Below are 18,024 nucleotides of genomic sequence, written 5' to 3'. Positions count from 1 at the left end.
AATCTCACCATCTTCACTTTTTTGTGATCAAGAAAAGCCGGACTTTATTATAAAAAATATCAATGGATTTAGAAAAATTAATACTAATATGATTGAATTGTTGTACCGTTTTCCTTGGCCAAGTTGGGTAATAACACGTATCATTTTGGATGGTAATGTAGGACCCCGGGCATATTATTGTAAGGTATTTGGCACCACCTAAAGGAGTTTGCTTCATGAACTTGAATTTTCCTTTTTAAATTTTTGTGACTTTATCATCTTTAAATTACTTTCATCATCAACGATTTCAATCATATGATTTTTTTTTTTTTTAAGGAATGATATATATTTCTAAAATATATAAAACCACTTCAATGATATCTAGATTTAGCAAAAGGAAAATATAAACGTCAAGCAACCCTTGATACCACGACCAAGAAAAACAATCTTACTGTAATGTCCCCTTTTTTTTGTCATTAAAGTTAACGGGCCCTTAATTACAATAACTAACTCAACGTATCCAATTTTCATCTTTTTAACAACGTATCCAATGTCAAATCCTACTTAATATAAGAAAACTAAACCCTGTGGAAAATCCTATATGCACCCAATCTACCCTGCTGACACGCCATTGTTTAAGGGGTATTTTGTGTCTAAAATATGCTTTTGCCAACTAATTCAGTACATTTACATATTGGTTTGGTATAATGATGTCATGTTTTATTTAGTTTGGTTTCTTTTCCTCTTCAAACTTTGTGTTCAATTCAATTCTAACTGCTTAAATGACGTTCCTATATTCAGTTAACAACAACAGACCATAACAATTTCAAACAAATCACCAACTTTTGCTTTTTACTGTTCATCAAGTACCATATCAAATCAACATACTCACTCTTTCCCATGCTGCACTCTAATGTTATTATAGTGCAGAAAAAACATATCAAAGCTCTATTGCTGCAGCTCATAACATCAAACTTCAAACTACTACTAACACTAAAAGTATCTTTAGATCTAAATTCTCTGTGAAATTTTTCCAAGGTAAGATTAGTCTTGATCAAATTCTTACCATGTTTATTATATTTAACTTGGTTGGTCATCTATCTAACTCCTATGTTGTAATCTTTTTTGAATATTCAGCTGATATGTTGAGACCAGCTGCATTCTTGAGAGATATCAATCAGAAGAAAGACTTTTGGAAAGTGACTGTTAAGGTTAGAGACAACTGGACCGTTGTAAAGGATGGTAGGGAGCACATAGAAATGGTCATTGTTGATGGCAAGGTATTTGTAGTCCTTAAAGTTTACAATATTAACTTTTATGTCTCACTTATAAAAAGTTAAAGTTTTTAGTTCATGTTTGCCTTACCATAGCTGAATTTTTGACTTGGATCAGGGAACCGACATTCAAGTTATCGTTCCAACGGCATGCAAGGCTGATTATGAGAAAGTTATTGAGGTTAACTCAACTTATACTTTAAGCAACTTTCAGGTGTTGCCAAATGACCTGGTATTCAAGGCTTGTGATAACAAGTACAAGTTGATATGGACTGGTGGAACTATAGCTGCAGACCCAAATGTCCATCATATCCCCGATGTTGATCTGAAGTTCAAGCCCTTTGCTGAGATTGTTGCTGGGAAATGGCGTCCTGATCTATTAGTTCGTATGTATTTATAATTTCTCTGCATTAAATAAAACTTTTAATAACATATAATACAATATAATGATTATTTGAGAGTTTTTGTTATTTAGATACCATAGGGTTAAATAAAACTTTTAATAACATATAATACAATATAATGAATATTTGCATCTCATAATTCTCGATTGAGAACAACAACCTATCACCAACTTCAACTTGGCTTGCCTTAACAAATGCATGCCACCCACTAGCTATGTATCTCTTATGAGGATTTCCTTCTTCAGAATCAACTTCACATCCAAATGCATCAACTGCATCTTGATCTCGATCAAGTTGAGTGAGCATAATGTTCTTATCAGAACTCAGAACACCTTCATATGTAAGATGTTGAGGGAGACGCTGCATATTAAAAAGTAAATATTTTTCTATTAATCGAATATAAAATGGTAAAGAAAAATATATAAATAACACTTACAAGCTTGTGATTTGGTAGTATATGTGATTCATTGACAATAATCTCCCATGAATTTTTTTTAACATTCAAGAATGGAGGAAGCTCCACTGGCTCACGGTAATTGTCAACCATTACAATTTTCGATTTGTCTGCTACAACATCTTCGCCTGCATCAACTTTTTTTGTATCAACACTGCTGGTTGATGCATCGAAGTCTAACTTCTTGGAAACAGACATTTTCAAAATCCACAACCAAATAAACAATGCTGCAAACACAAAGTATACTAAAGGTTATTGTGAATGTTACTATTTAAACCCTCAAATCGGGTCAAATAATCTGTTGAAGAAAATAGTGACCCGCTATTGCAAGGCCCAGCCAACAATTGTAAAAAAAAAAAAAATCAATTTTTTTTATTCGCACCCCTTTTTCATAAACAATAAACCGATTATATTTTATTATTAAATACATTACTATTGAAACTTATACATATGCTGTACAAACTATGACTACTACTCTCTCCGTTTCAAAATTAATGTCGCTTTGACAGAAATTTTCGTTTCAAAATTAATGTCACTTTTAGTTTTCAATACAATAATAACTTTTTCTTTTCAATTGTATCCTTTAATTAATACTATGTTACACTACTTATAAATAATTATTTTTCCTTCAATGAAAAACAAACCAATACTTGATTACGATAATTTATTAAAATTGCTATGACATTTGACTACCTTATTTCATTCCTTTATCTGTGTGCAATTCCCTAAAACGACACTCATTGTGGAACATAGAGAGTATCATACACTATCTATAATACACGACTATAAAGTCAAAAATAATGAGACATAACCATTCAATATCTTTTATTGAGGGATGACAATTCTATTTTTCTTTTACTGATGTACTGCATATTTATGGAACATGTTCCTGTTTAATAGTTCTCTTTCCAACACAAACATTTTTGTTGACCAGTTCATTTATTACTAGGTATAAACGCACACAACTAAACATAGTCTAATAATATTTTCTATTATTGAAATGAGTACAATATAATTGTAAACAAAATAATTGTGTTACTATATTGTATATTTTCAGCCATATAATTTTATATTTTTATTAATATTAATATAAAAATACACGTACTAAATAAATTTTTAATTATTATACATAAAAATAATCTAAATTTTTGCATTAGTTAAACACAAGTTATATATAGAATTATATTTCTTTTAAAATTAATATTAATTTACTTTTAAATGGTCAAAATTCAAACTGTTCAATTTGAAACTATTAAATATCATCCCCGACCAACCAGTACCCGTGCGGATGCACGGGTATGTTACTAGTTTGGAGATTAACAGAGACTACACGGTCAAAAGTGCCTATAGAGTTTGTTTTGATAGTCTTGTTGATTGTGAGGAATGGAAGGTGGCGGATAATTGACAAAAGTTGTGCGATCATTGCAATTTCCCTCGTAAGTGAAGAATTTTACGTGGAGATTACAAAGTAAGATTTGTTGAAGTCAATTTTTTAACGCAATTATTATATTATTAACCGTCTGATAAAATGAAATATATTAATAATAACCCCGGCGATACACTCTGCACAAGACGTGTTAAAAGTGCCTCACCGACCAATATTTACAAACAAGGTACCAAAAACGAAAGGCACCCGCAAAATGATCAAAAAACCTATTGTGCACACCCATACAAAGGAGCGGGTGTGCCCACCAATCATAATAAGTGTATGTAAAAGATGTGTACTTAGCTTTCCTCCACAAAAAAGAATTCGTCAGATAACTGATCTTTATCAAACGATTGAAGACGCGTGATTGCGTGAATGGGTCCAATTTGCCGTATGCGGTCAATCGATGCAGAGATTAGGGAGGAATTGTGTATGCCTTAAGGAATATGGAGTAGCAAAGGTGTGGTTTGTGTTGTTTGTCAATTAGATAACGAATAAAACTGACATATCTATCTAGTTTGTAAATGAAATGTTAACTAAAGGAATATGTTAGAGATACCAATGATGGATGTGGAAAGTTTTGATGATGCTTACAATTGAAAATGGAGTAGCTTATTTTTTTTCTTCTTCAAGTAGCCTAATGGTTAGAAATATTCTTTTTAAGGAGAATAAATGAGGTGTTCGGGATTCGAATCCCAACCCCAACATATATTATATGCAATGTCCCTATCAACTGAACTAAACTCACGTAAGAGTAACTTATCTTTTTCTTAGTCCAAAAGTGTACTTTAGAGCATAAATTTACAATTATCCAAAATATTTAATAATAAGTTTAGCCATAACTCCAAAAAAAAAAAGAGTTTAGCCATAATTGACCATGGTTAAATAAAGTTGAGAAATGCTATCGACACACTCTCTATCATTGATCCACATCATCATTATTTTAAAACAATTTACAGGGGTAACCAGTTCTGCATGTTTAGAAAACAAATCTTCCTCTTTTATACAAAATAAATAAATAACGTTCAACGAGTTCTTTGAATTTCTCTTTCTGCAACTTCCTGCCATTTGCGCCTTTGTTTTTATCCTTGATTTCTTCCTCTGTCACAAGCATTTCCCCATTGATGGTGCTTGTACCAAAATGATAATACGGTAACCAATTTGTATTTGGTGGATGTCAACGGGGTCAAAAACCCAAATCACAATCCCTTTGAAATAATAGCAAATTCAAGTTATAATTAGCTTTACTGGGTGATGATCGTCAAGATCCACAAATTCACAAAATAAACGTCACCGAATTGTTGATTGGTATCAATCGAAAGACCAGAACTCATACAATTTTATAATGCAAAATATATTCATCCACTCCATTAGAAAAAGAAATTTAAATTTAAATTTGTGTCTTTGTTTTTGAAATCTAACCCAAAAAGCTGGAGGCATGTTTCAAACTAGCAGAACCGGTTACCAATTATTTACTTGTTTTAAAATAATAACGACGTGGACCAATGATAAAGAGTGTGTTTAATAGAGCGTGTTAGAGAATTTGTCTATAGTATTTCTTAATAAAGTTTGAATTTATACTTCTATGCACCAACGGATGCATTCATATGAGAATGGGGCACATGCCTCCAGAGTAAAAAAAATAAAAAATAAGTTTGAAAATGTCTTGTAAGTTAAATTTAAATTTGTCCCTATAAACAAATAAGTGGTGCTATATAAATCAAAATTTGTTAAAAATAAATGTAAAAAGTTATAAAACATAATAAATTAGTATTGATCGGGAGATGATGATAAGTGACGATGGAAGCGTGGGGTTGATGGATCTTTTCTCTAAGACAAGTCTTTTAATTTGGAGATCGACCGAATTCAAAACAAGTATTAACTCCATCCCTAAATATATGACCATCTGATAAAAAATACGAAAATTAAGAAAGTTGATTATTGTATTAATTTTGTTTACCATTGTTATTGTGTTACCAATTTACCCCGGTCAAAATATCAATCGATAGTCCTTGTGAGTTTATAGGACAATGGATAATATATGCGAGGTCATGGTTCAAACCGCGGCCACCACCAAAAAATCGATAACCTTTGCAAAAACAAAAGATGTTGCTCTTATAACCTCTAAATTTGCTCTTTAACCTCTCAAAAATACCAAAATACCTCCGATTAAATGGTTAACTGATCACTGCCGCCACCGCCGTGGTGTCTCACCCTCTCATCTCAGGTCAGTACCACCCAATCCTATTTTCATTTCATTCTATTCCATGTTAAATTGTTTTCCATTTCTCCGGTTGCCACCGCCATAACTTTACCCGCTTCCACTGTTGTTCCGATGCATAATACTACTAGGCAATTGTGAGATTTTTAGGTTTACACTACAGTAATTGTGCTTTCAAACCTTGCTGTAACATGTCTTCTTTTCTTCTGTTTTGATGAATTTATAATCCTTTCTTGTTTTTATGTTACAGGAAACCTCTGTTTATATCTTAATTCTTTCTAAGAAGATGTTGCATAGGGCATTGTTTCCCAAGTTCATTCTCAAGCCCTCCAATGTTTCTCTTTTCCAATTCAATCAACAGGCATGTAACATTGTAACTGCACTTTTACATTTACCTTGATATGATAGGGTAGCTCAACTGGTTTAAGCTAAGGTCGAGGTTCAAACCTAAATGAAGGAGAGAAAATTAATCTGACAACTAACTACTGATAGGTTGACACTTAAAATAATGTAAAAGGTCAATACCTCGTATAGTCTCTATAATTTGGGTCGGGTTTGAAAATAGTCCGTACAACACAGATTCCACATTTTTTTAACAGGATGAGAGTAAAATATCAAAAATCCAAAATTACAAGGGTGAAATCTGTGTGTGTGTTTTCTTTTCAGAGACTATTTTTGATAGGATTAGGATTTGGAATGACTAGACGAGATAGGATTAAAAATGACACCATTAGAGAGAGAGTTGGGGTAGCATCTATAGTAGAAATGATGGTAGACAATAGGCTTAGGGTTTTTGGGCATGTAGAGAGAAGACTGATAGATGCTGTAGTACGAAGAGTAGATCAGATGGAGGAGAGTCAGATTAGAAGAGGTAGAGGACGACCTAGAAAAACTCTAAAGGGAAACTATTAGGAAACATTTAGAGGTTAATGAGTTGGATCCAAATTTGGTTTCGGATAGAACATTATGGCGTAGTTTGATCCATGTAGCGTACCCCATTTAGTGGGATAAGGCTTGGTTGTTGTTTTTGTTGACTATTTTCAAATCTCGCCCAAATTACAAGGGCTGTTTGGGGGTATTAACCCTAATTTAAAAGATACAGAATTAATCTAATATAATATAATCACATGTGTCGCTGTTGTGTGGAACTCGAGACACTTGTTCAATCTAAAGTGTCGGTGCTCTAGACAATTAGATTGTTATTGTTTTTGAACAAATTTGCTTATCTTTGTTGGAAATTATATGCAGAGAGGATTGCATAGCAGGAACAAGAAAGCTATGGAGTTTATTGCCAAAGGATGGAATGCTTTGAAGGAAGTTGATAGAGTCATTGATTATTGTGAGCTCAACGATAGGCGTCTCATCCCTCTTCTTAACGTAATCACTGCCTTCTCAAATAGTTGCTACTATTTACTTCTTTATTTTAAGATTTTATAGGACAGAACAATATATAGATAGACCTTTGCTTATTTGAGGTTCATAAATAGACAGCAAAGGAGAATTTTGAGCTTGCTTTGGAGGCTGACAACTCCAATACTCATGCTAGGTATTGGTTGTCCAGATTGCATATGAAATACCATGTTCCTGGAGCAAATAAGGCTGTGTAAGTCGACTCTTTTGTCCTCCGTTGTATTTTGTTTCTTCACGCTGCACCTGTTTTCCATCAAAGAAATGCATATACACTATGCCAAGAACATATCTATAAATTATTATTTTTATTATTTCTAGTGGAAAGACGGACACATTAGCTGTATGTTTAAATAATTTGATTAGCTTGTTCGGTTTCAAGTGTATCTATGTTATCTAAACTTATCTAAATTTCAGTTTCAAATTCACGTTTTGAAATTTAAATTTGGAAAAGAATCGTGTTGTCTAGGGCAAATTTGAACAGAAAAACGGTCCGTCGAAAACTAGTAGTTACTTTTGGAGTTTCTTTATAATATGGTATTGATGATTATTATTTTATCATCCAAATCATTACATGTTGTTTCTGCTTTGCTATGAAATTGTTTGTGTTGGTCTTCTTTATGATGTGAACTCAGCTGAGTATAGCAAATTAAACATCAGACTTTAAATGGAAAGGAATGCTTCAATACATTATAAATCTCATTTTTTTTGAAGTATGGTGAAGTAGCTGTTTAAAACACAATTTATTTTTCTTTTTGTCACCAATGACATTCATATTAGTTTTATAGTTTGAATTTTTCCCCTTTTCCCTTGGCAACAGAGCGGCAGCATTATTGGTAGAAGCAGCAGATATGGGTGATGCTGATGCACAGTATGCATTGGGTTGTCATTTAAGAGTAGAGGTGAGGCTACTCTACACCTTATATTGTTAGGAATTCGTGTCAGTATATTACAGCCAAACATGAAGATTTTGAGTCAATCACTTGAACCGTTATTCATCCATGCCTCCTCAAATTGCTATTTTCAGATTTATTTATTGTACATTTAAATTGTATTTTAACTTTTTGTGGTTAACAAATGAGGTATACGACCTTGGCGAGGAGAATGGTTGGCTAATCTGCATACAAAATGGTCTGGTTGGGATATTATGTGTTCTTAATGCTGAATTACTAGTGGTTCCTTTGTTCATATTGTCTTGCCCGATTATATTTTTGCAATTATATTTTATTTTTGCAGTTTACTTGAGTAGAATACTTCTGCTATGTAATCTTGTTCTCCCTTTCTTCAATTTTTTTTTTTTTTATGTTTCATAACTGGATACATTAGGAAGTATGAAGATCCTGAGTTTTTGTTAGATTTTTTTTACTGAAATGTTTTAATATATATATATTTTTGGAGACAGAATGAGGATATCCATTCAGATCAACAAGCTTTTTATTATTTGGAGAAAGCTGTGGATCAGGTTTGTTACCTTATGTAACTTTGATCTTGTCACAATTTCAAATGCATCACGAAACCTTATTGTGTGTTATATGTTCCAGTTGCATCCAGAAGCTCTTTACCTTTTGGGTGCTGTATATTTGACTGGCGATTGTGTTAAGAAAGATATTGCTTCGGCGTTGTGGTGTTTCCATAGGGCATCAGAGAAGGTACTATATATCAATTAATCAAATTTAAAGAACTAATTTTCTTTAAAACCTTGCACTGTGTATTAAATACTCCCTCCGTTTCAAAATACATGTCCAAGTCAACCACTTCACATATGCCAATGCACAATTTTGACCGTTAATATCTTTAATTATCTAAAGTAAAAAATTATAAAAATTTAATCTTTTGAAAATATTAGTCGAGACAAATCAAACAACATCTTACATGCTAATATTTGTATTTATACATTAGTTAAAAAGTATGGTCAAAACAAGTCAAGTGAATAGTGCACATTGCAAAAATTGGACATGTATTTTGAAACGGAGGGAGTATTTTTTTAGTATTTATGGACAAAATGTCTATTCGTACTTTTTCACGTGTGGTGAGTTAGAATGAGTTCAGCATATATTGTATGTCATTTGTTTACGCTGTTATGAAATCTTGTTTGCACTCACTCTTAAAGTGAATACATTATCACACTTGACAGTTTTCGCATGGGATGGAGTATTTATAGTTTTATACCTTAATGAAAAGCTTAGAAGAAGTGTTTCATGAGATCTGAACCTCTAGAGTTTCATTGATTACTCATTCGCTGATTCCCAGTAGTTAAAGCTTTTCAAAGTTGCACTTCCAGTCCAATTTTTCTTTCAAAATTTATACTGGTTTACTAAGAGCTAATGTGACTTGAATTAAGTGTGATTTTATTTAAACTATATGTTTGATGTTTGTTGCGACTCAACAAAGAATTGTATTATAAAATTACTGGCCCAACAAGAAATAGCCATAGCATGAGAATTTCAATAAAGGTTCAGTATGCATGGAGACCTTGAAAGGTAACATTATTTTTTTTGTTGCTATTGGCCTAGTGGCCAAAACACACTCAAATAAAAACACACGGGGAGGGGGAAATGTGGTTACCTGGGTTATCTTGAAAGGTAACATTTGGTCAGGAACCAGGAGCTTTTAAGCATGGTTTATACTTGTGATTTATAGCATGCAGTCAGGGAGGATATAATATTGAATCTTGATGACCCTTTAGCCGAATCATGATTAAAGGAGGAAGTATTTTGTTAAATGTGTTGATTTGTATACATATATATTTCTCATGATCATGTTTTACCTAGCTAAATACAACACATTTATTTACTTTTGCTAATTTATAAAATTATCTGATATTCTATTTATTTACACATGACAATGTTTGATTATTATAAAGAAAAGTTATCTTAATCTACCCGAGTTTAATCGAATATATTTATTGCTTTATTCTCATTCACAAGTGTGAACAAGATTAATTCTTAGTTGCTTGTTCAGAGATTGTTTTTTTTTAATTTATTCCATGTATTTGTAGGGGCATGCTGGGGCAGCTATTGCATATGGATCTCTTCTTCTTAAAGGTCAGCTTGTGTTCTTCATTTAATTTAGGATTTGGTATGCACTGTTTGTGTAGAAAAGTTTAACCATGCATCCAATCCCATGCCCACTTCCTTTCAAGCTGCACTTGGTTATGGAGTACATTACTGATGCTAAGACCGTATTTTCATAACAAGTAAATATTCAGAAACTATAGGAACTTACCTCTCTGTAATGCCTACTAGTACACCATTTAAAAGGTAGTTTTTTACAGAAGATGTCTTTTATTTATTATGAAGTTGAAGTAGTCAGAACTGAGATCCTACCCAGGATCGGGAAGGGGGCACAAGATTGTAACACAGATCTTAAGATCCTACTAATTTCACAAGTTAGAAGTTTACACGTTTTTAGTAGGAAAAAGTTAGATTAGAAAATGTATGCCTTATATAGGTAAAAGTGAGAATACAAAAGGTATCTCTGTAAAAGAGAATACAAAATGTCCGCCTCATTTTTATCAGAAAACACGTTTTTAGGTTTTTTTTAAACCAAACTGCATTTTTTGTAGAACCAGGTCGCGTGTTCCCGACCGCATGCATCTTTTTCATTGAATCGCTAGAACAGTACCATCCAACCGATTTTATGGCTTTGTGGGCGATTTTTCTGTTCCCAAACCATTTTCAATTTTTGCCTCGCCAGAGCTCCCTCAGAGGCAGAAATATCATGTTCTCGTCGTACGCACATTCACCTTAAGAACATGTAATAGGTGTCAGCAGCTTAGGTGCTAACTTGTTTGTACTATAGAGAAAAGTAATGTCAAATAGGTTGACACGCAAATCTGACTACATGATTGTGGTTGCTGAAAGTAAAGCGGATAAAGTGTCAATAGATAAACCCGACACCAAACATTTCTGGTAAATTATTGAATACATTGCACAATGGGTTTATTTGTGCAGAAGAACAATTACACTTCACAACAGACCTTCCTAGTGGAGTTAGAGATGATTCACCAAACTTTCTAAAACTGAAAGTCATGATGATGAATAAGAAAGATACATGTATATCTCGAGTTTACTATAATTCACCTAAAGAACATGTAATAGACATCAATAGCTTAGTGGCTGGCTTATTTGTACTATAGAGCAAAGTAATTTCAAATAGGGTAAGATGTAGCAAAGTTGAAACAGTTCCTGATCAGATTAAGCAAACCACAACCTGAAATGGAGTTAAACAAGCATAGTAACATTAGTCTATGAATTGATCTAGAGATCCTAGACTAATGTAACAATCTTGTTGATAAATAGAAGTTCTAGCATTTTGGTTAATGACTTTCTTGTTTCACATTCTTCATAACACAGGAATATTTATTAGCTTGTATTTAGGTAACACAAGAAATTGACTGAACTACCCTTTTATTCCAGCTGCTTTCTCTGATAATCAAGCCCTTGCTATTTTTCTCATCCTTTAATCAAAAACCCTAACTTCAACAGTCTCAAACTATGGATTGCTCCTTTGACTTCTAACTAAACCATGTTTGGGAATTATACACAGGAAGCAAGACACATTAATACCAATAGGCCTTAAAACAAACAATCTTTGTTGGCTTTAGATTGCTTGCTTCACTGGACTTTTATGTTTTCTGGTGGGTTGATTGCATCGTTGGGATGCCCTGTTTAAAGTCTGATATTAATAAAAGAAAGGATATTGTGCCTCAGGTGTCAAAATTCCAGAATCATTAATAAAGTTCAGTTTGAAGAGAGGTGCGGCTGCTCAAATGCGAGGTAAGAACAAAGAAAGTATTGCAATTGATCCAGTAGAGATGGCAAAAGAAAAATTTCAGATAGCTGCAAAAGCAGGCTGTGATCTTGGATTCAAATGGCTTGCAAGGTTAGAGGAGGAAGAGAAGCGGTTACTCACCAAAGATTATTAAGATTACTCCATATCCTCTATTCCCGCCCGCATAATTTTATTTGTTGGTCAATATTAACAAACAGTAGAGTATACATTATGTGTAATAGCCAGCCATTCTTGCAAGTATATGGTGACAGATAAGGGCCTTGTTTGTTTTTCTGTATAAAAACCAGTTGCACAAGCCATTTTAGATGCACCAATCAATAAAACTGTAATTTTCTGCAATTTATCTTCAATAGCAAATTGTGTCTTTACATTATGTTTTCTTAGTTAACATTTGTTCACCACAACTAACACTCTCTTACCGGTAGTTAAAAAACTTATAGTTGGGGGACTAAGTTAATTTCTAAAGAGAATCATGCATTATTGATTAAAAACTAGTCCATCATAACAGTATCTCTTTATTCTAGTAATTGATGCTGTATTTGATAGTAATTGATTCAGGTCCCTTATCTCATATAACACGTGGGGGAGTGTGTGCGCGCGTTGTTCATATGTACTTCCTCCATGTCTCAAATTATAAGCAAAAACAACTCATTTTCTTTGTCACAAATTATAAGAAAAAAAATAAAAATAAAAAATCAATGTGATATTGTCCTAAAAATCTCATCACACGGCTGTGAACAGAATTTTCAAATGCTTGATAGGTATATATATCTTGCCCTTTGGTATAACAAGGGTTCACATTTTGATCTTGTAGCTTAGTGTGATGCTGACTATGTTGGAGACAAACTTGAAAGAAAAAGCACAAGTGGTTCACCCCTTCATAATCGTCTCCCTGTTTCATGTTGGTTATATTTTAGTTAGTAACCTACACCTACTTACTTTTGACCAAAATACTCATTTACCATTATGCAAATGAATTTTAAATAGGAGGAAAGTTTTTTAAATTTAATTAAATTAAAAAAAATATTTTTTTTCTTCGGAAACTACATATAACAACCTTAGTTGTATCCTTGTAAAAATCGTTAGTTCTAATTGCCATATGCCATTGCCTATTGTTTATTAAATTACTGAAGTTTTCCATTTTTTTTTGTTCTTCCTGATGAAGCTACTAAAGTTTGTTTTATTTGAACTAGTACGCTAATATCGACCCAAAACAAGTACACAAGCCACTAAAAAAAAAATTCCTTAAAAAAAAATATTTGGAACCAATTTATATGAGTTTGGATTTTATTTATTTATTTCATCATATTTTAATGAATTTACAATTTTTTTAATTTATAAAAATTCTCTAAAAATTTGTACAACGGTTCGTACTACTTTTTTACTCAACTACTATACTTTTTTGACAAACGATTCGTCCTATGTACATACAGTTATCGTACTTTACGCTGTAACTTATTTTCTTTGACGCAAGGATAAGATAATTCATGAGGCTGAGACACATGAGTAAAATACGTTTTTGCCTCCTCGGTAGTTAACTGCCGAGTAATTGAAAACCGACTATTCTCGGTAGTTAACTGCCGAGGAAAACATTTATGCAGACAGTTGGTTCTGCATAAATGCTAAACATTACCAAGCCATTTTTAGACCAATTTTTACCTGTAATTAAACCAGAGCAATTCCAAAGGCAATATAATTCATACAACATTTAAACTCACTTATAAACAAGTAAAATACAATATCTTTTACAATTGTCCATAATTAAATCAAACCGACATTTGGTTCAAACTACACAAAAGTTTGAAATTCATCAAAACGTTACAAAGTGTCCATAATTAAACAATACATTACAACTCATTACACATCATTAAATTAAATCCCTACTTACATTCATCACAATTGCATATGGAACGAACATACATATATAATATATTATTTTCCACCATATTCCGAAACATAAATCCGACGTCACTATCGTCTTTAACAAGCCAAGGCATATAGCTTGCCGTTTTCCATGCGTATTCATCTCTATCTTCTCCTAGGTCTATGCATGGCATTTGACCAAACAAGTGAGTGTATATTGATTTACACCAAGATGCTCAAAATAAGTGTTAAGTTGTGCCTTCAAATCATCAAGAGAGTCCGTCGGCGTTATCATAACCTTAACCGTCTTTTTAAACGCGGAGTACCTAACACGCCCTTCAATTTTTGCAATCTCAGACATGTTTCACTTGACAAAAGCATTAAGAAAAGAATCATAGATTAGAACAAAATTAAATGGAATGTAATAACGAATAAATCAAATGCGTAAACATTAATAAGCTATAAATAAGTATTGCACTAGTTTCAAGTAAATAAAATTCATATTATCATATATATCAATATAAATTACATAATGTTACTTATATATTGGCCACAAAAAATTGGCGTTACAATTTTGACCCCAAAATATACGTCGGTGTAATTTCTACCAAAAAAAGGACTAACACCGACAAAAAAATCACTCGTTAAAGGCCAAGTGATTGGAGAAGATCAAGTGACATAGAATCTTCCTCATCTTCCGCAATAACTTCAAAATGTTGCTTTGATTTTTCGGGAGTGTCCAACAAAATAGGCGCCACTTTGTTTGACTTCTTTTGTGGTTTCGGCGGTTTGTTTCCACTTTCAATAGCCATGAGCTTTCGGAACAACTCATGTTGATCCAAATACTCATCTTCCCAAGTCACCGCATCTTGTTTCTTGTGATTGTGCCACTCCGTAGATGATGGAGGTAGTGGACAACCATTCTTCAAGTAAATAAGCACAAAATGATTCGGAATTACCCCAAGGCACATGATGGGAGTTTTTTGCTTACCCGACGGTGGTGGCCCTCTTAGTGGGAAAAAAGATTCCGAGTTACCAACTTCAAGATTTGTCAACACGACCACACACCTTTTGTAATAATTAGCAACAATGTGTCCCATGTCCGGAAAAGTCAACCACTTATCAACAAGATGTGCATAACTTTTTGTATTTGCGGGAGGATGTAAGCCATTTAAAATGTAGTTATAACGATCCTCACCCGCAAATACTTCAACATAATCATCTCTATGATCTTTCAATTCTTGAATAAGATGTGTACGAATCATGAGATGATTTTGTTCGGTTAAGCCCATGAACTCGGCTATAGCTCGGAATCCACAATGTCCATCGCCAATAACATCCACCACTTTTTCAATAAATGGAAGCATGAAGCGTGGCATATAACCAGTAGGCCTCATAACCGGGATAGCCTTAGGCTTTGGATACCGAGAAGGTGGTGGAAGTGGGGAAATTGGTGTTTTACCAAGACGAGCACCTTTTTTCCTTTTATATGATGATGTTGTTGGTGATGGTGACGGTTGACTATCCGGATTTTAGGAATCAACAACCTCCCAAGAAGAAGGGATCCGACTAGTCGATGTAATTTTCCCTTTAGACCTCGCAATGTCCACTTTTTTCTTGGCTCCCTTGGTTGGTACTTTTCGTGGTGGTGGAGACATCATGGTGGTTTCAGGAAATGCCAACTGCCGCAAAACCTCTTTGACTTCAAGCTTCATTTGGAAAAGGGAGTTTCTTGAGACGTTCTACAGTACCCTTCAACTCATCATCGACAGAAAAACCAACTTCATTACTTTCTTCCCCCATGCGTAACCTTTGCCAATGGTGGTGTATCTCATCCAATAAAATTGGCTTTTCTTCAAGGAGTTTAGTAGCAATTTCACATGCACATGGTAGGCCGTAAGATATCCTTTGAACACAACCACAAATTTCCTTGTCCATGCACAACGTTTTCCTACAACGTGACTCTTCCAAAGCAATGTTGTCTAAAGCATATCTAGACACATGACCACCTTAGCCGGAGTACAAAGTGACATCTTTGAATCTATGTTCCAACACGGTAACGCTCTGACCAAAGGTTGTTTGTATCGCAGTGAACTGAAGCAACAACATGTCATGTATTTTCTCCCAACAAGTACCCAAATCACCCACACTATTGTCCAAATATTTCTTCAATATAGCATGAGCCGATTCTACCCTATTGGTGGTTCTGCAACCAAGATGCAACACACGATCTGTCCATGCCCTCACTATTTTCTCCTTCACTTCATTCAAGGTGGTCATGGCATACTTTAGGAAAGGTGGGAAATCACTACAAGCATCTTGGAACTCCACTAATGCATTTGCATATAACTCTTGAGTGGGTGATTCAACCATAGCCTTCCATGCCCTCACGATCTTCTTGACAACATCACGATTACTCACCTCTTTCCCATCCTTTTTTCCCAAAGGATTACAATCTAAGACGCACCTTTGTTTAACATTTGCTTGCACCTGAAAGTAACAATTCATTAAATAAATTTCTGGGACAACAATTCCAACCGCTTTCATCAAATACAAATCCCTGTCGGTAACAATCACCTTATGCATATTCATCTTTGACGTAAGAAGTTTACGCAACATTTTTAAAACCCAAACAAAGTTTTCCTCTTTCTCATGTGTTAAAAATCCAAACCCAACCGAATATGTCAAATCCGTCGAAGTGACCCCAACTACCTCAAACATTGACATCTTGTACATGTTGGTTTTGTAGTTGGAGTCCATAACCAAAATCGTTGGAAAATTGTTAAACAACTTAACGGATGTTGGATGAGCCCAAAAGATATCTTCGATTGTAGTACTTTCACTTTGTGTTCTTCAGTAATAAGTATAGTTGTGCTCCTCAAACTTCGAGATCAGATATTGCAACGACTTCTTGTCACCTCTATTTGCCTTCCATATTTGTTGACGTTCATTGTAAACTTGCTTCACATTTGTCATGCAATGTGGTCTTTTGTTCTTCAAGTGTATCAAAATATTTCTTGGAAGCATCTTGCTCTTGGTCAAGTCACGTACAATCTTCTTGTCGTCATCCTTTAATCTACCGGCAAGAATGTGTCCTTCTAAAGCCGGCTCCATCGCATGGTTGTGAACTCCATTAAGAATGTTCAATCCCCATTCCTTTGTTTGCGTACTTTGATATCCACTAATCATGAACAAGCACCCACATTTTCTTGAGCCCGTTGTCGCATGCTTCAGTTTTTTTTAGGCACTTTGTGAGCTCCACTCCTTTCACACACTAGGCGCAACATTGGATGGACCAAGCTTGATCTTTGTGTAACAATTGTAAATCCCGCCTTATTTGCTTGACGACGTGCCCACTCAAGCAATTCTTCTCTATCTTTCCACTTAACATCATCCGAAAAAAACCTAGCCGTGTCAACTTCGTGGGCTTTAAGTGGGAGGAGGACACCAGAGCTAACATATTTAGAAGCTTCAACATGGACGGAAGCTCCATCAATGTTTGGTTTGGCTTCAACCTTAGGCGGTTTGACATGTCCGGAAATTTTGACAAAATTTGGTTTTGCCTCTTCCGGAACATCTTCCGCGTTCTCTACCATTACTATAATTAAACAACACAAATATGATTTAACAACTAACTAATGCATAAACATCAATGCCATAATGAACTAAAACAAAAAAACCAAAAAGAAAAAAAAATTTGAAAAAATGGCAGTAGCTGCCATTTTTTCGTTGTGAAATTTTTTCCTAAGTATTCCTCGGTAGTTAACTACCGAGTTAACTACCGAGGTTTTCCTCGGCAATAAGCTACCGAGGTTTTCCTCGGCAGTAAACTACCGAAATTCCCCATGACAGGGTTCTACGTAACTGACGTAGACACCCCATTACATAACCAAAAAATCAACCGAAAAAAATGCACAACACCTGTTTTTTTACGTCAAATGTGTATTGATACATCCTATGCTTGATGCTTGAATCATTTTGGAGCAAGATTTGATAAAAAAAAATTAGGATTTGGGGATTGGATTGGAGTGGTGTATGGAAGTTGATGAGAAAATAATGTGTAGGGGGAGCAGGTGACTTTTTCATCTGATGAAACATATTACTCGGCAGTTAACTACCGAGGAATTCCTCAGCAGTTAACTGCAGCCGGTTTTGAATTACTCATCAGTTAACTGCCGAGGGGGCATTTAAGTATTTTACTC

The 18,024-nt window shown here is 34.2% G+C and overlaps 2 protein-coding genes across 4 annotated transcripts; both read left to right on the top strand.

Annotated features, from left to right (window-relative positions):
- Positions 1-551: 551 nt before the first annotated feature.
- On the top strand, positions 552-1,680 carry LOC146900549 (uncharacterized). Of its 2 annotated transcripts, XM_085732177.1 has the most exons (3): positions 552-1,017; positions 1,117-1,259; positions 1,372-1,680. In XM_085732177.1, exons 2-3 carry the CDS (start codon positions 1,122-1,124, stop codon positions 1,651-1,653), a joined length of 420 nt encoding a protein of 139 aa, XP_085588303.1. In that variant the 5' UTR covers positions 552-1,017; positions 1,117-1,121; the 3' UTR covers positions 1,654-1,680. The 2 variants fall into 2 exon arrangements, with proteins under 2 accessions (XP_085588303.1, XP_085588302.1); XM_085732176.1 differs by having other exon boundaries at positions 552-1,259.
- A 3,946-nt stretch (positions 1,681-5,626) lies between these two features.
- On the top strand, positions 5,627-12,298 carry LOC146900548 (uncharacterized). 2 transcript variants are annotated; one of them, XM_085732173.1, is made up of 9 exons: positions 5,627-5,764; positions 6,009-6,119; positions 7,007-7,135; positions 7,246-7,361; positions 7,986-8,067; positions 8,568-8,627; positions 8,707-8,814; positions 10,164-10,209; positions 11,878-12,298. In XM_085732173.1, the coding sequence occupies exons 2-9, from the start codon at positions 6,045-6,047 to the stop codon at positions 12,090-12,092; spliced, it is 831 nt and encodes a 276-aa protein (XP_085588299.1). In that variant the 5' UTR covers positions 5,627-5,764; positions 6,009-6,044; the 3' UTR covers positions 12,093-12,298. The 2 variants fall into 2 exon arrangements, with proteins under 2 accessions (XP_085588299.1, XP_085588300.1); XM_085732174.1 differs by having other exon boundaries at positions 5,745-5,895.
- The last annotated feature ends 5,726 nt before the right edge of the window (positions 12,299-18,024 follow it).

This window comes from Medicago sativa, chromosome 8, assembly GCF_051527215.1.
Source record: "Medicago sativa cultivar Bolivia chromosome 8, Bolivia_mono, whole genome shotgun sequence".
Taxonomy (NCBI): Eukaryota; Viridiplantae; Streptophyta; class Magnoliopsida; order Fabales; family Fabaceae; genus Medicago; species Medicago sativa.
Note: the sequence above shows the minus strand (reverse complement) of the source record. Positions and strands in the feature narration are given on the sequence as shown.